The 20,078-nt window shown below is 38.7% G+C and overlaps 1 protein-coding gene across 7 annotated transcripts in view; it reads right to left on the reverse strand.

Annotated features, from left to right (window-relative positions):
* Window positions 1-5,284: 5,284 nt before the first annotated feature.
* The window catches only part of ZPLD1 (zona pellucida like domain containing 1), a 107,796-nt gene continuing 93,002 nt past the window's right edge, over window positions 5,285-20,078 (reverse strand). For all 7 annotated transcript variants that reach the window (XM_040569518.1, XM_040569506.1, XM_040569482.1 and 4 more), the window contains 8 exons: window positions 18,369-18,550; window positions 17,685-17,757; window positions 14,933-15,030; window positions 14,197-14,277; window positions 13,198-13,369; window positions 11,717-11,825; window positions 8,981-9,010; window positions 5,285-7,140 (listed from right to left, as the gene is read on the reverse strand). In XM_040569518.1, coding sequence (XP_040425452.1) covers window positions 6,965-7,140; window positions 8,981-9,010; window positions 11,717-11,825; window positions 13,198-13,369; window positions 14,197-14,277; window positions 14,933-15,030; window positions 17,685-17,757; window positions 18,369-18,550 — 921 coding nt within the window. In that variant the 3' untranslated portion in view covers window positions 5,285-6,964. The remainder of the gene's footprint in view (window positions 7,141-8,980; window positions 9,011-11,716; window positions 11,826-13,197; window positions 13,370-14,196; window positions 14,278-14,932; window positions 15,031-17,684; window positions 17,758-18,368; window positions 18,551-20,078) is intronic.

The following is a 20,078-nucleotide window of genomic DNA, read 5'->3' on the forward strand; positions in this document are numbered from 1 at the left end:
GCTGCACCAGGAATAGTGCCAAGGATTAAACCTTTGGTTTGAGCAGACAGGGGTCATTAGCAAGGCTAAGAATTAAGGCACAGAGCACATGCTGTCTTTAATCTGTCGGTTCAACCCAGCTATGTGCAAGAAGGGACTGATCCAGAAGCACTGTCTAAACTGTCAAACCAGAGTCAACTGGTTGATCCACATGACCTTCTCAAACCATTTCCCAACCTCGTTTTTACAGTATCGGTACCCTGTCAGGACTGGATTTTTGATTTAATTTCCTGATTAAATAAACTTTTACTTCGTAGCATCATTGTCCCTATCATACATGAACAGTGGGACATGGAACTGGAACTGACAGCAAAATCTCTCTGAACAAATGGAGAAATGGTAGCAAGGGCAATCCAAAGCAATGATGGATGGGAAACAGACTTCAAACACAAGCTTCATAGGTACACTTCTTGCAGAAGGCTCAAGCCTTCTGCGTTGAATCCCAAGTGCTTTTTGGCATTTGGAGTAATCACACAAGAAACGTGGAACTCATTTCTTGGCACAAGAAAAAGGTAGTGGTGACTGGGAATAGTAAATATGGATTTACCAAGGGTAAAATTGTGCTTGACCAACCTGTTAAAATGACTAGATCTGTGATTGAGTGCCAAGCAGGTGTCATTTACCCCAGCTTTAGCAACATTCCCAAATCATCTCCATCAGTATTCTTCTAATCAAGTTAGATTGTTGTGGTCTGGGTGGGTGAACAGCTTGGGGGGGGGAGGAGGGGTCTGTATAACCAGGAGCATGGCCAGCAGATTGAAGGAAGCATTTTTCCCCTCACTACTCACCACTTGTTGGATCACACCTAGTATCAGTCCTCCCAATAGTAGGAAAACAACAGTTGACTGGAACAAGCCCAGTTGATGGCCATGAAGATGGCCAGGGGCTGGAAAACTTGTCCTGGGGGGATACGCTGAGGGAATGAAGGTTGTTCTGTCTGGAGAGAAGCCTTTGGGGGACCTAATACATTTAAAGAGCTTGCAGATAACTGAAAAATGCTTTAAAAAAAAAAAAAAAAAGGCAGAGCACCATCATGAGCTCATAGCACTTTCTATTCTACAAACTAGAAATTAGAGTAGTGATTGAAACAGAGCCCTACTCCAATTGTGTCTGAGTTTTGTTTTTAAATTATTTAATATAAGAGCCAAGCCACATCCACAGATTTGGCCTGATATGCTAGAAACACCTTTATTAAGTGCAATTTATTTAATAAAAACTCCAGGAAGAGGTTCTTATCTGAGCCGTATACCAATGCAGTCCTCTGTAAGTATTGATAAAAGATTTTGCAGCTAGCTGTGCTGAAAACATTGAAATGTCACCAAAGCCTAAGCCTATTCCTACTGCAGAAGTTATCTGAACAAGAGGAAAGCACATGAGTGAGTGCTTAACATTTCACTCTGTCCACTCGTGATCTTGTTTCAGGCTCAGTATCAAAACAGGATGCTTTCTAGAATGGCACAGGACTTCCTAGCTTATGCTACAGAGCCTGCCCTATGCACTAACCACCCCAGGAGCACACCAGGACAAGAACAGACACATGGTTGCCCCAAAAGCACCACAAAAAAATGCAACCAAGTCTAATCACATCACAAAGGCACTAGCCTTTGAATCCCAAGTGACTGCATGCAGGGAATAAAGCCAGGTCTCTTCCCCGTACCCCAACACCTTGACACCTCAATCTGCAGGGGCTGCTTCTCTCCTGCCCCAGTCCATAGCGCCACCGCCTCCTGCTCTCACTGCTCTGCCTTCCTTTATGGAAGCAAACACAATTACCCAGAGAGGAGATTGCTCACTGATTTCCCACTAACTATTAATGTGTGTAATCAGCATTCCCATCAGGTCACGTCTGCGGTGTTTGCCTGTAAAACAAACTACTCAGCAATATCAATGGGTAGCAACAGAAATGAACAACACAAGTATTACCCAGACTATGTCCTTGCTTTGCCAAGTTATAAAGCACATAGAAAGTGCCGCTGGAGTGGGCCCCACAGCCTAGAAGGCACCCATTGCATGCCTCTACCCACACTAGTCATGGTGCTGGTCCATGCTTTGCAGGGAGGGAAGCCCCACAGGTGTTACTCCATCGCATGACATGGACTCAGCTGTGCAGCCACTGCCATCCAGCAGCAGGGTTTAACACTGCAAACAAGATGCTAACTGCGGGCATGCTGCGAGCATTTACCCCGACACATCACACACAGCGTACACACCTGGTGAACATGTGTACGTGTATGCGCCAAATGAAACAGCCAGTGCAGATCCCACACTCAACTCATGCTTCAATTAAATTAGCCTTAACTCAACTCAATGAAATTAGCATTTGAATCAACAGGACTTATCCTCACTCACTGCAATTTGGAGAGAAGAAAAAAATCAGGAGTATCTGCTACATAAATTAACTTGTGAACACACTGATAAACCCAGATCACTGAATTTTACTTACTTCATAAGAAAAAAAAAAAAGAAAAAAAAGCATTCTGAACAGTTTAAAAAGCACAAAAACTCTTCCTGTCTCTCAAAACAGCTGCTGAGTAGACAGATGTTACCACCCGCTAAGAATAATAAAGCAACTAAACGGAGACAGACATCAGTTTGAATTAAGAGACAAGGGATTAAAACCCTGAGGAGAAAACAGTCAGCACAGCAGGCATTGCCTCGCCCACCCTGAGCAGTACCTGTAGTGGATATCATCCAGCCTCTCCATCCTGTCTGGAAGCTTGGTGCACTGTTGGCAGGAACACCAAGCCTCTTCCCATTCGTTCTCCAGTCCAGGGAAACTGGCTGAAAATATGCTGAAGTAAGCTTTTTTAAAATGCTTATGCAAAATAAGCGAGTTTAATAAATGCCCCTCAGAGACCTAAGTTGTGAGCATAAATAAACCAGTTAAGGATGGACGCCATTTAATGGCTGCTCAGGCTAGGATGCAGTACTTCTGGAGCCACTATCATGTCGTCAGTCCAAAGCACTGAAGATTTCATTTCCCCTTTCAGCTGTAAATTGCAAGCAAAGTATCAGAACATCTGAGCTATTACTAAAAGCCATTTCTTGGTTACAAGGACTGCTATGGGTCCTGCTTTAGCAGAAAGTACTTTCCACACTCCACCACAAGTCCAAAAGCAGAGGTTACAAATGTAACATCAGCATTTCAAATCTGTCTGGCCAGCAACCCTCCTAAATTTGCCAGCAGTGACTAGCTTATCATCTGCATGAGAAAAATCACCCAATGAAGAATATTCCTCCCTTACACTTTCAATTCCACCACCCCAAGGATCTGTTCCCAAATTGCACAAACATTCTCCTAAAGAATGGGAAAGACTGACTGTGTATCAAACGACCAGTCTAGTCACTAATAACTCTGCAGAGCTACTCTGCTGTGTCCCTTCTACCTCCATCCTGCCAGAAAAGTGATGATCTTTCTTCCTGAAAGGCACTAGAAATGTCCAAGTGGCATTAAAATAAAGACTAGGTGTAACCTAAGGCAGGACCAGTCTGCCATGCTTGCAACATTTCCTAGTTTATCACAATACTCCTGCCTGTGCCTCCTCCAGATGAAAGGATGAGTAGCTTAACAGGATAAGGCTGCTGCTTCTGAAATATTGGTAGAGCCTAAGAGATACCAAAAGTAAGAAATATTGCCTGACAAATGAAGTGGAAAACCTGACTAACTTCCAGCTTACCTCGCCAAGACCTGTTTGTCAAGTATCAGCTGAATTTATCCCAAGTACCGGTGTGCTTAGCTCCAGCTAGATATTCCTTTTATTTCTTTCAAAGCCAAGAAGTATTTCCACACTGGTACAGATTAATTAAATTTGACTGGATTTAAACCAAGCTTTGAGTCATTTGGTGTCTGTTCTGTTTCTCCCATATCTGGGTCACCAACCTGGGAACTGTTCAGTACATTGTGCTTACCTGCAGAAACCTGGCCTCTGTGCAAAGTGTTTAAGCATGGGTGATGGGCACCACTACTGGATGGGGTTCTATTAGGGGAGATTATATTTTTTTACTAATTTAGTTTCACTTAACCTATGAGACCCACATTATGTATCCGGGTGGATTATACATCTGGATTAAAGGTTCCTTCATATACAGCACACTTTTTAATTCACTTCTCCATTTAAGACCCAGTATCTCAAGAACCAGGAGTACATAACTTACACTTTCAAGCCACTTATCTTCCCCTCTCACCTAACGTTCTGCCTTTGAATAAGTAAGGTGCAGCCTTTGTGCACATCTGCCCTGACTCTGCTTAAGCTGTTTCTCGAAACTCAGAGGGGTGAGGTCACGAGTTATGACCTCCACATGCACCTCGATGCATTTATCTCAGTGAGTTATGAAGATGCATCGTGTGATCATACATCAGTAAGATGAAGATGCATCTGCTCCCGCAGATGACTGCAGGAACCCTCTTCACGAACTCAACCAGCATGTGATCACCTTTTGGTACCTAATAATTTTCACATGAGGAAAAGATAAACAACATTAGACACCACCTAATCTGGTTCTTCACAAGAACAAACCGCTCCAAAATCTACCTTACAGAAGAAAATCACAGTTTACATTATCGGGTAACAAAATTTTAGGAGTAGGCTAACCAAACATTTATAAGTTTTGTGGACATGTTTGTTAACTACAGTAAATTACTTCTACCTATATAAAAGCAATAAAATTTATTTCCAGAAATAGAAACTGAAATAGGACAGGTATGATACTATACCAACAACTTTTGTTTTTCAACTTTTTGCAGTAACATTTACTATTTCCCTGCAGTCTTAAGCAAATTATGTAATATTTCTGTTAGAAAGGGGTCTCTCTCAGTCTAACCAACGCACAATAGCTTCTAATCACTAGAAAGTTAATTTGGGCATGTTCACATTTGGAGGAGTCTTTTTAAAAGTACTAGGGACAGTAATTAACAGCTTACTGAGGATGGTAACTAGCTCCATCACTGGAAACTTTCAACTAAAACTAAGAAGTATGAATTGCATTTACAGAATTTCTGTGGTTGCCTATGAGTAAACTACAACAGATTATCTGAGGCTTATTTCTATCCAGACTTGGACATTAATCTCTAGAGTTTTGTCACTGCTTTTCAAGGGCCAGCAGACCTTTATTAATTTATCTTTTATATTGAAAGCTCTTAACCAAACTGATTTCTCATGTTTGTAGAAATGAGGTTACTGCATGCACATATAAACAATTTAAGGGGGGGCGGGGGGGAGGACCAATTCAGACAAAGCATTCATTCTGAAGTGTTTCAAATAATTTTATTAAACAATCATGTTTTACATGTCATCAGACCTAACCCCTGAAGTGCAAAAATGTTTCTGAGGTATTAAGACGGGAGGAAAATAGGTACAGTGTTGGTTGTTAGGGATACCACACTAGAGCACAGTTGACTTTGCAAACAACAGGCCTTTATACAGCATTTGCAGGATCACAAATCTGAGAACAAGTCTCTATGTATTCAGTCTTGAGAGCCAAGGAGCCCTGATCATTAGCCAGTTGTGTCACATTAATGAAAATACAGACATTGTTAACACAGGATGATGATGATAAATATTAATGAGGTGTTTCTGGGCCAATACGTACAGTACATGAAAAAATGAAATTCCAAATTAACTGCTGAATCTGTGACCAAAATCCCAACTGTCTATCCAGTCCAGCTTAATGTCAAATCTATTTTGGCCTCTCTAGTACTAGGATTTTGTCTATTCTACACAGCTGAACCTGTTTAAAGACACCTGGTAACTCACACTGACTTCAGATAAGTCTTTATCAGAATAACTGGAGTCAACAGTATGGTACTGCTTGTGGCCTGGTATTCTTCTAGTTGCTCTCTTCCCCTTATCCATGCAATGAAGAAATCTAATCCATGGGGAAAATCTGCTGAAGAAATAAGCATTGATCTACTACTCTTTGTATAGACAGGAAAGTCAGAACTACAAAAAAAAAAAAGGGCAAAACTGGACCTTACAAATTGGGGTGTTAGAGTTCTACTGCCAAATTAGGCTCCAAAATAATTTCAGATCGGGAAAGTTTTGGCATTAGTTGGTTGTATTTGCTTGCCTCTTCAGGGAGGCAGGGGCTGAACAAATACATTCTCCCCTTGGAGCATTTCCTAGTGTTAGAATTTGACTGAAGACTGTGTTTGTGGTGATTCTGTGCAGAATTAGCTTTCTGCTGAACATCAGATTTAAAACTCACTTATGTTCTCACTCAGTGATTTTGTTGGCAAAAAAGTTTCTCCAGCTCTAAAACTGCCACATTGTTCATGACCTACTGCAATTTGCCCTGAACTCAAAGATATCAGCCAAATTCTGTCCTGTTTTTTGTGATATCACCACAAATCAACTGAAGACATATCTTAAGAAAATACTTTCAAATTAATAATAAACAAAAGTCACTTGTTGTTCTAAGTCTTTCAGTGGCTCTTTTTAGCCAAGACAGATAATAACAAGCTCCTCCTGAGCTACAATTGTTTTTTCAAATTTGTGACAAAACATGACAAAATAGAAGTGATCCTCATCTTAGTAGGTGTATATGATTTTAGGAATGTTTCTGCATGTGTCAGGTTTTGCGTAAGAATGGCATACTTGGAAAGATTCTCACCTTAAGCATCTTCAGCTTGAAGAACTTACCAGGAAGCTGGAGACACAAGCTCTATTGTCAGCACACCCACGGGCATAATGTCACAGTCTGATCACAAACACAATTGAGATTCTCATAATTTCCTAGGATTGTTACCAATACTACTGCTACCTACCTACACAACAACATCTAACAAGTCTGCAGATAGAGAATAGCTGGAACAGCAGCTGGATATAGCTGGAATATTGCGCTCCCCCCCCCCTTTTTTTTTTTTAGTGGTGATGTATCTCATGAACAAGAAAGGCAACCCCAAAGAAAAAGTGCAAGTACATCACTTTCAGTTGAAAACTGGGTTTCGGATGCCGCTCAAAATTGAGCTGTTGGGCCAATTTCTGTGCAGAAGTGTTAGGGACCATACAAAAAAGAAAATGCTTGTGATTCCTAGAATGACCACGCCAGAAATCAGTGCACTGGTGACTGAATTCAGCTGGAAAGGAGCTCCATTCAGATGAGCTGCAAGAACAAAAATGCACAGGGAAGGTCTGGTTAGAATTTCTCAGCAGTGCCGAACATCCATCTTTCCATTACAACACCTTATATCAACAATAATTACAATGGAGGGACTAAAGCTACTTCAGAGCAAGTACCTGTCTGCTTGGATAAAATTTAAGTATACTTTGAAAATAGTCGTTAGTTCTTTCAATACCCATCGTGCTGGGGAATAAAGACAGTAAGGATACTTCTTGCATAAACCCCTCACATTGGGTGACCACCCTTGACCTGTGCTATTTAAAGCAAGACAGTTACTGCCCAAAAACTATCAAGGTGAGGCATAAGGATTTATGGCCTAGGCAAATTAACGAAAGGATTTCTTCCCCAATATCCTTAGCTACATCTCAATATGATGGATATAAAAATCCTTAGCAGGCGTATCTAGAGTCAGATCTCAGCTACTCTAAAAGTTTGTCTGCACACCTTCACAGGAGGCCCCTTAAAATTTTTTATCCAGTCTCAGAGAGAAGATACAACACATGTATTTACTATTTAGTGTAGCTCAAAAAGGCTGTTCGTGGACCTAAACCTGAACACTACAATGCACATATCCAGCCTGTACCATCTTTTACAGCAGAGGACAAAAAATTTGAGCAGTAGGTACTATCCAAAGCACCAATCAGTGTTTGCCTAAGAAGAGCTCGTTTTTTGCACTACCAGTGCTGGACAGTCCAGTGAAATTATAGGGCAGCTTCTAGGTGAGGAGCCACACTGCTCTTCCCAGAAGCAGCCTGCACATCACCAATCCCTCCCTCCTTAAAGCAGAAAAAGTCAGCTCTCTGTTTGTCAGGTGGCCATCCCCTTCTCAATCCTGTGATGCTTTCCGACCTTACCCATCATTCTCTCTACTACACTAGTAATCCTACCTCAGTACCTCTGTGCTCCCCTCTGGGAAAACAGGCACAGGAAGGCTGGTGCTGTGGAATGGTAAGAAGGCTACTGTTTTCTTTGGATGGGAAGGAAAGGTAGCAGCCATTACAATACCAAGCTGTGTGCAGCAAATGGAGAAATTGCCTTTATTATTTTAATGACACCCATAGGTAGGAACAAACCAGTAAGTAATTCATTTTAGGGAAAACTTGTTTCCATGCCAGAAAGGAAAGGTAGCTGCTTCTAAAGGGTCTAAGTTGAGAAAAGAAGGGAACAAATAGCTACTAAAGTTCAGAGGAGACAGTAGGTTGATTGTGCCACTGGGTCCTGTTATGGGCAAGTAAGAAGCAGGATGGCCCAATGGACCACCTGGGTACCCAAGCTTGAACAACCTTTCCTAGTCATTAGCTACTCCTCATTACCAGCAGAATAACATACAAGCTGAAACAAGTCTTCCAAGTGCCCAAAAGAGAATCACTGTAAAACTTAAAGACCAGATCTCCCCTGCAGCATATTTCAGAACAAGAGCTGAAGCAGGACTCCTCTGACTTTGAGCTGTGAACTGAACTGGACTGCATCATAACAACAATTTTGCTGCACAACTCCCAGATGGCATGAGCAGATTTTACTGCTTAAGTTTAATTTTGCTTCTGGCAGTTGTAATGTTTCTTCACCCTTGTATGTCACAGAAGCAGATTTTCATTTCAAAGCCAACACAGAATTAGAAGTTACTGTGTTGGTGGGGCTGGGTATACAAATTAAACTGAGCATTCTAGATTTAACAATTGCTTGCTTTCTTTATGGTATGTCAGTATTTACTTACTTAAATGACACACACACAAAAAAAAATCTAGCTCAGTGCATAGAGCCGAATCAAAATGGTTCACTCAAACCATCTCTTTGGTGTTTCTTGGAATTTTGATTAACTTACCAAGCTGTGAATTGTTGGTTGGTGTCTCATCTGTATAAAACAAAAATAGGAAGCATTACATTTTTAAAAACACCTGGTGACCACACACCCCTCCTCCCCACCTTGCACACAGAAGTCCTAGCTTCATTTTCAAAGCACATCAACTGTATTTGCAATACTGACTAGCTGCTCCTAGTATCTCTGGTAAAATCAGGATGACAACATGAATTGCATGACGTTCCTTCATTTTTAAGGTGAGTGCACCAATATGAAGTTACTTAGTATTCTGTGGCATAAAATAAAAATAAAAACCACCTTAGTGCAGGGCCTCCTTATTTAAAAAGATTTGCATTTCTATTCTGCTCCTTTTAATACAAATACAAAGATAACCATGATATTATACACAAGTCCCTTCAACAATAACCATTTTACAAGAGTATCTGTATATGAAAAAAGGTTTAACCTGACTTTTTCCAAGGAAAAAACAGTGACCTTAAATGATTACCAAAAAATGCCCTTACCCAATGCACACTTTGCTCTTAACAGTTACATAGTGACATCATATTCAAGGAAACATTTGTATTTTGTGCTCATTTTATCTTTCTGAAGTTACTTACCATTGTCCATCTCAAAACTACATTTCTTGTCATTGTTTGTGCTTTTCTGGGGCAACTCGTAAGCACAGCTCTTATATATGTTTACACTAAGCAGCCATCTTCTATGTTTAAGTGAGACAACCATCAAAATCTGTGAAATTTCACCTTCACAAGTAGATACCTGCTTTGTCTCTAGACACGGAGACCAAAATATTTCCTTCTGTGTATTCCTTCTACAATGACTTTTTAGATTAACAAACAAGAATGAAGCTTCTCTGAAAAGGATACAATGTCAAAAATATGAGTTCAGAAATACACAGAAAAAGGGACGTTATTCTTTTGCAGTAGTGCTATTCAGTTCATACTAGGGTAACTACATAAAAAGTGCTGTTACCAGAATAACTGTGACTAGAGTGATGGGAAGACCTGGCTAACTACTTGAGGTGCCTGCCTATGCAGACACTGACACACAGGACCAGCCCCAGGACAGATGCAGCACCAATCCAAATCAGATGAGGAAAGTGAGGGGTTGCACATCTGTGCAACTGCAGCCACGTGATATAATACAGACATACGTACTATGGTCAGCAAGGTGCAGCAGGTTTTATGGGCGCTGTACAAACACACCTGTACTAAAGCTGGACCAGTGTCTGTCTTGAAAATACTATAAGCACCTTTGCATAGCTTCATGTCAGAGTAAGCCAGTACTGCCACCTATGGCACTCTTTATCCACAAAGTCACTTTTGTTCAACTGAGTTGTTTTCTCATGACCTTCCTCCTTTTCTTTCACTACAGTATTCATGAATGTCACATCATTAATACACTTATTTCCACAAGGGTAAGGGCCAGTGAAAGGAAATATTAATTGCCTCTTTCTGCTCCAGAAGGAAAACTGAAGCTCAAGTCAGATTGACTTGACCAACAGCACTCAGGAAATTGGTGGCAGAGTTCAGAACTGAATCACTGTTTTATGAAGTACTTTTATTATTCAAAAAATAAAAAAATAAAAACAATATTCACAGCATTTGAATCAAAGTATATCACTTAACAGGGGCTGCTCACATAGCAAGTTCTATATAGTTCCCATTCCTTGGTCGAGGCAGCATTTCTCTAGCATAGATGTTTAAGCAAATCTGTCATTTATTTTCAATAAGTATTCACGCATGCAAATTTGAAGTTAGTTCTTTTCAATTTTTGTTGACTAATCAGATGACAGCAAGGGTGTTCAATTGAGACCATGTATAATGGAGAAAAAAAAATAGTGACTGATTGCAAAAACATTGATTATAACTGAGAGTATTTGTTTTAAGACGTCTCTTGGTAGACGGTTCCCAGTCCTGGAGGATCAATTGGCCCTTGTACATGTGGGCAGAACCACTTTGTGTGTAAAAAAGGATTTTATTCTCAAGTGTTTCAATTATTTTTCCTAGACAGGATTCAGTCCTGTTCTCAGGTTCCTAAATCTAAGACTGCTGAAATCTGCAAAACAGAATTTCTTAAATACTTTTAATTTATTAAGTTATCAACAGCAGTCAAATAATTTTCAGAGACTACAGGTTGTGGGCTTTTTTGTGTGTGTTTTGGGTTGCTTTTTGTTTTCTTTACTTTTGGCAATTAAAATGGAAATCCATGAAGTTTAACTCTGGATCTAAAAGAGTAGATTTTAGTCCCCTACGAGGTGTGATATATTTGTCCTATTTCCTTCCTATAGCTGAAGGCTAAGTATAGCACGTATTAACATTACTCAACACAAATAGAAACACGTGTGAAACTGGAAGAAATGGTGAATAGAAAGTGACAGTGAATATTTGTTAGCTGTCCAAATTAAATTGTGATTGTGAACACAGTACTGTAAATTCCATTATATTCAGTGAAATCTGAAAAAAGTCAACCTACTGAGTTTGGGCTTTTCAAATGGGTGTACATGCATAACAGTATCTCACAGAGATTTTCATGGGGTCAAGAGGAATCATGTGAGCTGAGCAGAAATATTAGTTCAAAATTTCTAACAAAGACTTCAATAGTTGAGGAAAAAATACCCAAACTCATGGAGAAACCACCCTTTCTCTAAGTCATTGGAAGTTTTTAGTTAACTGTAAACACATTTCCCCAGGTGTTTGAGACTCTTGCAGTACACAGAAAAAATTTGCTTGTTCCTACCACTCCTTGTAATGATGGGGCCAGCAGTGATTACAGCATTGCCAGAGGTGCTCTGAGGACTCCAAGTTGTTCTCCTACCAGTGTCTCTTCTTTCTCTGTTACTGCAAATCTGAACAGTTAATCAAAACAATCACCGTTTCAGAGTGGAATGGAATTATTGCCCTTCTGTGCTTCCTTTTTTAATGAAAGCTCTTTTATAAGCAATACTACAACTTCGATTTTATTTCTTAGTATGCATTAAACTATTCTGCAATAAAAACTGATGCAATATTCCCTAGAAGTGTATCTTGTAAATGCCTAGCTTCCCATTGCATTTTGCCTCACTTCATTTACAGAACTACATTGCTGTTGTGTACAAGATCCATCTCATATTAAATTTTCAGTAGTTAATTTCCCAAAGCTTTGTTTACAGTCACTTTTCCCAACAAATGTATTTTGCTTGAATAGGGATAGACAATACGCTACAGTCCCTATTCCAGGGAGCTTCTTAAGTTAAATTTCATACTTTTCCATGGAGTCCTAAATAGCGATGACACATGAAAACAATCCTCAGCACTACCATCTGGAATCCACCTTTAATTTAAATCTCTAACTTATCTACCTTAACGTTGTGTACACAATAATAGGAGCATTTCTTCAATTTCAACTTCATACAAAAGACCTTCAAAACCCTCAGAACATGCACATCCATAGAAACAACAAATTATTTAAACACAATTAAGTGTAACATAAAGCACAAAATGAAAGAAGTATACTGAACTGATAGCACTTTACAATTCTAAGTGGAAAGGCATTCAGCAGGAAACTACACTGCATTTTGAAGACTTCAAAGAATATTGCGTTCATATGCATATTCAAGTGTTTCAGTTTCCCAGACATACTTCTTGTCCTTTATGCTCCCAAAATGAAATAATTTTTGAATTTACACATCTTCATTAACTTCAGCAAAACAGCAGTTTCCAAACTACAAGGGAGGTGGTGATAAACAAAAGAGGAAGTAATAATTCCCCCACCCCCATCAGAAACACTTTCAAATTTTCCTTGTCAGGATAAGTGTGCTTACTATAACTTTAAGTTTTCTATTTATTCTATTCTAAGATATTTATATTCCATCCACTATGATTATGAGTACTTTGTTTCTTAGACACTACATTAAGATTATCAGCTCTGAAGCTGTCTTAGAGTCATTACTTCTAATAATGAGTTAAGGACCAAAAGGCAAAAAGATCACTTCTTGCGTGTTCAACAACCTGTGCTTTGCAGGTCTAGTATTATTCTACCTTTAGGTGACAACATTCATTACCTTATTCATCAGTTGGTTTATATTCCTTCAGACACACAAAGAACATCCTTAATTCTGACTCTACAAGTCATCTTCATTATGTCATCCAAATATCCATTACATTTGGATGCAGAATGACTCCGGTTTGACTAACTTATATCCAGATAACTAGCAGCAACTTCTATCCATTGAAACTTACTGGCACAAGAAAGGGACAGTCATCTGCTCTGCACAGCTTTGTCACGCAGTGAAGGAAGACTGTAGACATCTTCTGGTTCTTGTGCTTAACAAAGCGGAATACCTCAAAAGAAAACTTTCCCATCTGGCTCTTGCCATTTTCAATTATAGTTGTCTGTGGGTCTTTGTCGCAACTAGATTTTGTTAAAAAAATATAAAAAAATAGGATGAGCAGATGTATGGCTAGCTTTTTAAAGCTCTTAGTTAAGAATAAGATAACTTAGGCAGCAATTCAGTGCTTTAGGTCCTTGAAAAGACCACAATGCCACGATGTCCAAAATGTGCAGCCACAATCTCCCTACTAGGCTGCACAGTCCTGTGCTCATTGCTACAGAAACACTATGATTTGCAACATCACAGCTATATCCAAAATACCATTTAACTCCAGTGGCCCCAAAAAATTGAGGGCTGAAACAAGAAGTAATCATGTGTGCTAACCAGCATAGACAGGTAACTCCAGATGAAGACAGACTCTCTCCAAGCAACCATCACCGATGAGACTTAATGAGAGATACTGCCAAGATACTAATTATGTTTTACAGAGTTCCAATTCAAGTAAGTATTATTACTGGGACTAGCAGGAGCATCTAGTAATCTTTAATCATTTGCTTAACTCCTTTCCTGAACTACAGTCTTTGACGTTTTATATCATTGTCATTGACCACAAGGTATCTTTATTAAGATAAAGTCCAGTTTAACCATTCAGTTTTGGTGTTTCTGATCTCTAGCACAGCCATTTTGAATGTATGCTTCTCCACCATAATTCTCATGACTTTGAGCTTGATTCTATGTTTATGCTCATGAACAAGACAAGACCTGACATGTTATAAATCCAGCCCTCAGGCCTCTCTGCTAACTTTGCTTAGTTTTCAGGCAGTTTTAGAACACCACTAACAGGGAGATTTATAACCATGTTTTTTAAAAGAAGTAACCACAAATACTGGGTTTGCATAGGATGTACCTGAGAAAAAGATCATACCGAAGATCATCACCAGGATTACCAGATGGCGTGGTGTAACAGTAGTCCATCAAGACATTCCACCTGTACAGGAGGCAAAGTGATAGATGATGAAGTGAACTGGCAACATAAGAGAAGGGGTGGAGAGCAAGGGGGATAAGATGAAAGGACAGTACAGGCAAGTGTACAAACTAGTAATGCAGGCTGTTACACTGAAGCTGAGTTACTGTGTTTAAAAGCTGAAGTACTAGGTTCCAACTATACCACTTGTTTCTTCCCAACTTAAAGAACTAAACAACACACACCACAGCAGTAGAACTTTATAACTCAAATCATATGGTTTCATGCGAGACAAAAAACATGCCAATCCATATGTCGCATACCTCTTCTCAGAAGTGATGGCCATATATAACTAGAAGCCAAAACCTTCCCATTTTTAAAAGCCCAGGAGTTTCACATTTATTCCTCATTCGACCCTTTCTTAAAGAACAACAACATAGGGTGTAAGCATAATTTGGAAAGAACTTTCATTATGATAACAGCAGCAAGATATGCACTCAACATCAAGGACTTGATAACCTCCAGCTGAGGGCAATGAGCTCAAACATTAAACATCCTTCTAACCCACAAAAAAAAAAAAAAAAAAAAAAAAAGAAGACTGATGCTTCTAAATCAGAATAATTTAGAAACCCAAGAGCTGAATAGCCAACAGGACAAGAAATAACATCCATTATGGTACCTGCCATCAAGGTTGGTTGCTCTCACAGCTGCATATATTTTTGTTTTCAAAGGTAAACCTGTACTTGGGATAAGGAGCTGCTGGCTGTAGGTTGAGTCCTGAAAAACAAACATTGCCTCAATGTACAAGAAATCCCACTGTGACAACTCAGGTGTACCCATCTGCATTCACAAACTGAACTCACATCTAATTTCTGACTCATGTAGGACAACTATTTACTTAGTCCTCCTTCTGGGAGGAGATAGAAAGCAGTTCCACAGCATTTGCCTACAAGTTTGTCTGTAAAGATCAACAACACTTGACTTGTCTTACCCTCTGCAACTGTTTGGGGAAATCTATTTATCATTTTATGAAGTGGCTAGATCAGTAATCAAAGAAAAGTTATTATTTGTGAACAAGGTTTCAAGTTAACACCTTAATGTCTCCCAGTGCCTACAAGCAAACAGTGACTGCTGTAGTTTTCTTTAAAGAAGAGATTAACTAGGTTGTCACAGTGCAGTCTTGCCCAGGAAAGGTTCTTACAATTATTTAATTTAGTGGAGATAGCAATGCCTCCAGGCATTATTCATCTCAAGCTTTAGACATATTCCAATATCCAAAATGTAATTTTCATGGAATTTGTTTTGTTGAAGGTTTAAAGTAACAAATATTTTCATTTAAATTCTAGTATTTCAAAATTCTGTTTCAATAAATTTGTATGTAACAAAAAAAAAAAAAAAATTTCCCATATATAACTACATAGATATAGCTGTTTTGCTAGTTTCTTTGTTCACAGGCTGAATCATTAACATCACTTGAGCAATGACCCACAGATGCCATGAAACAAATACAGAGTGACAGATGTTAATTTAGCGTATCAAAATGCACTTACAGGTAATGTCATCTATGTCAAATAAGTTGCTAATCCAGAAAGCACAGGGATTCAGCATACTGAGACCTCTTGTGAGAGGTCAAAGCACTCGATGCATAAGAAAAATTTTGTTTAGTGAAATTTTGACAGTGCCACAATAATACCAGGTTCATTGTGGCGGGCAAGAGCAGCAGCTGACAGTAACAAGAAAGATTAAGTACATAAATCAAGTGATTTTTCCAAGGGAATGATGCCGAAAATCACAGTTTGCCAAATGTGTACTCACTTCATTACTGGAGGACTTGGGAGCCACGCATGCACACACAGACCAGCTCCCTGACATGCACAGAGCAAGTCTTAGCAGATCCATTCAAATGAGATCATTTCTTAAAACAGCATAAATATCTCGCATTGTAAGATCCTTTAGGATGTTAAACAGGTATGTTTGCCTTCTTTAAATTCAATTATACATTTCTCTGTTACCTAGCTCTGTCAAATTTTGCAAGCTAATAAAAAATTTTCTACACTAAGTTCTTCATTCCATCAGTTTTGGAGGATGAAAGCCCATCTTTCCAGTAGGTAACTGAGAAACAAAGGCACTCTCAGTACAAGCATTAATAGCATTTTTAGCTGAGTGATTGCAGAATTAGGTCCTGAAAGGCAGCAACAAACAAGTGGTGGTCAACTCCTTTATTTAGAGAAGTTTGGCAACTTTTCCCATCCCCATCCTTTTGGTCACAGGATTATTTAAAAATGAGAGAAGTATAATCTTCATTTTAACAGATTACAGGTTGTTATTCAGAGCTCTCTTCTGTCAAACAAACATGATTTTTTAAAGAATGCCTTTGGAAAATGTCCTGTTACAATATTTATAGCTCATTATGTTCAAAGTTTAAAGCATTGACTTTTAAATCAGTTGCATGAATTATAACTCAGCGTCATGATGGCATGAATAATAATGCAAAAAATCAGAATCATAATTTACAAAAATGTTGCTTGATAGATTGAAAAAATGATATTTAAATCAGGTATTTAAAATGTATGAACAAAATTTTTAATCAACAAAATCAGCAAAAAAATCGTTTCAGGGACTAATGTTTTTTTTAAGTAGAGGTCCACACATTTTTCACATTTTACTGTCACCTTCCATATTTACATAGCAAAAGCTTATACAATAATGCATATCCAAGTTAAATTATCTAAAGGGTATGATAGAAGTGTTAGTTGAAAGCTGTTAAAATTATTTAGCCTTAAAATCTTGAAAGTTCATACACTAAGATAACAAGTACTGTGGGCTTTAGGTTTGGAACAAATCCCACATGCCTCACAACAATTAGGTGATCAAAACACTTACGAGGTTTGAACATAAAAATACTCCAGCAAAAAATGCTACAGTTTATTTCTAAGGGAATAGATCTAGATTTATTTTATTTTTTTTTACAGAATTCTACAGAACATCTGTATCAGTACAATGCATCTATGCACATATATACACAGATGTATATGGATATTAGAAATATGCACATAAACATAATAAATGCAAACAAGTATGCACTCTGGAGTATGATTATTATTACTATAACTGATTATTTGCATTGCAGTAGAACCTAAAAGCCAGAGCTGCAAACTGAGGGACTGTATAAATACAGAATAAAGACCGTGTGTGTCTTCAAAAACCAGCCATATAAATACAAGACAAGAGGTACGTGAAAACAAAAGGTACGTGAAAACAAAAAGGACAAGGGAATGTAGATGAAAGCTGCCCTTGGTCCTTCATGGGAGAAATGGGAGAGTAATAACGCCAAATGAAGGGAAGTCTACATTTTGCTGTGCTAATCCAGCTTGCACCCACAGAACAGAGACAGATTTAGTCTAGGTCGTGTTACTGTGTTTTATACTCACATTGTAAAGCAACAAATTCAAAGTACTGATAAATGTACCATTGTTCTCTCTTACAGAAATAGCAGCTGATGACCTACAACAGAACCAGAAATCATTGTGAAGATCAAAGAATACAGTTTGTCTTTCCACACTTGTGTTCTTTTTTTTTTTATCATTAAAAATCTCAATAAGCTATATCACAAGGAGTTAATTTATACATTTGTGTTATAAACTTCAAAAATAGAAATTTATAGTGGAAACACTGACAGAACCTTAACTATATGGAAAATAATAGATACTGTTGAAAACATGAATCAGAAAAATAATTAGCAGAGAGGCCAAGTGACAAAAAGGAACCCGCTTTTCATGATATATAGGGTCTACTCATTGAAATATTTTCTCTGTATTCACAAACTTACAAACAATTTCATGAAGAATTTTCATGTTTGTTGCTACCATTTTGTCATCAGAAAACCACAATTTTAAGGCAACTTTTGCATCAACTAAGACAAAAGCAGGTCTTCATTAAACTATGTTATCTTACAGAGTTATGCTACTGAAGTTTTTCTCCTTTGCACCACCTCTTCTTTCCCTTCACTGTTTTACAAAGTTAAGTATCACTATTGTTGACAGTACTGCTATAGCATGCATATGGGCTTATGCAGACATGGGAATGAAACACATAGGAATGAAAAGCACACTTACGAAGCAAGCTGGGTATTGTTAACCAGGTATTCCAGTGGATAGCTACAGCTAAATTTATACAGAAGCCCAGGTAAATAGCTGATAATCGTTGGTGGGTCTGGTGTATCTATATAGCCCGAAACATTACCTATCTGTATCACTGAGGTATTCCCATAAGCATTGATACCTCGAGCTGAGGACACCTATTGAGGGAGATAGAAAAGAAATATTACCAGAAAGTTGAGCATGGAACAAGAGATATGCCTAAGAATATTGATGCCTTAGACCATCATTTACCCAGAAATATCTTCAGGAAGATCTTTCAAACATGAATTTGATTTATTAACACCATGTTGCCTGTGTTCTGTTTCTCACCTCCCCGAGATCAAGCACATACAGTTCACAGGGGATACCACTGATCCTAAAACATGGGCTCAAGCAACATTTGAATAAAACTGATGAATCCAGGTACGAACTGTTTCTCTGCACATTCCCAATGAATTCACATGACTTACTGGGAAAAGCTGAAGGAACTTTTCTATTACGGTTAAATAGCATAAAATAAGCTTCTGTATGCAACTATGAAGTAGATACATAAACAATTTTATTTAAAGAAACAATACCTAGTCACTCAATGTTTATTTTTGACGAAGCCAATTTACTTTATAAGCAGATACAAATCAAGCAGCTGAACTTTGCATCTGTGTTTTTGCCTACATTATACATCTCTAAAAGATAAACTAAGCAGAAAGAAAAACTGCCAGAAATGCAAGTTAGATATTTAATGTAAAATCAGATAATGCCTCATTTGAGGATGCCAATACAACCCTAATTCAGTCCCTGGACTGTGTTCTGGTGCATTGCTCAGGCTCACAAACTGCTGAGCCAGTAAAAGAAATAGCTCTCCAGAAAGCAGACCCTTTCCTCCTGGTAGCAACCTGCCCCACTCCATCTAATCTGAATGAAGGAATGGTTTGTGAGAACAGCAAATAAATACGTCCCAAATTACTTTCTCATTAGGCACAAACACAATAAAGCCAGATAAACATGGCACTGGACTTCATCTGTAGCATTGTATTAGCTTCTGCACTATATCAACAAAACAAACACTTTCCACAGTTTTATAGCATGCAATTTCTTTAAAAGCCATTTCATCACTTAGAAGAGTCACCGTGAGGTGCACATGAGCTGCAGCATTTTGTAGTAGCACAGGATATGCAGCAGGTATATTGATTGTTTAGCTACAGGGAAGTCTGGTGGAAGATACACAACTATGCACTTTGCCAACGGTATGTGGCTAGTCATTACACAAATTGAAGGAAAACGCTGAATATCAGATTTCCTAGGATCTGTCCCTTGCCTAAGAAACACAGCCTAGAGCACAGGGGTAACCAGCTACTGCTGTTTGGCTTTCTCCCCACCCCATCCCCCCCAAATAAAAAAATTTGTCTCCCATACTGCAGACCTGTATTTTATCTGAGTTCTGCCCAAAATGCTACTTTCCCTTCGTACTACTCCACAGTAAGAACATAACACTACCTGCTCCTTCATCCTCTTCTTGGCACAGCATACAAAAACTTAGACCAGGTGAGGGGAAATTCTTGTCAAATTTTTAGCAGCTACTGCTTGATCTCTGTATCCTGTGCAGCCTTATGGGAGCCCCAATCTGCATTTATTTGGACTGATCAGACAGCAAGCTCTTACAGTTGTAATCAAACAGCAAGCTCCAGG

This window comes from Cygnus olor, chromosome 1 (assembly GCF_009769625.2).
Source record: "Cygnus olor isolate bCygOlo1 chromosome 1, bCygOlo1.pri.v2, whole genome shotgun sequence".
NCBI lineage: Eukaryota > Metazoa > Chordata > Aves > Anseriformes > Anatidae > Cygnus > Cygnus olor.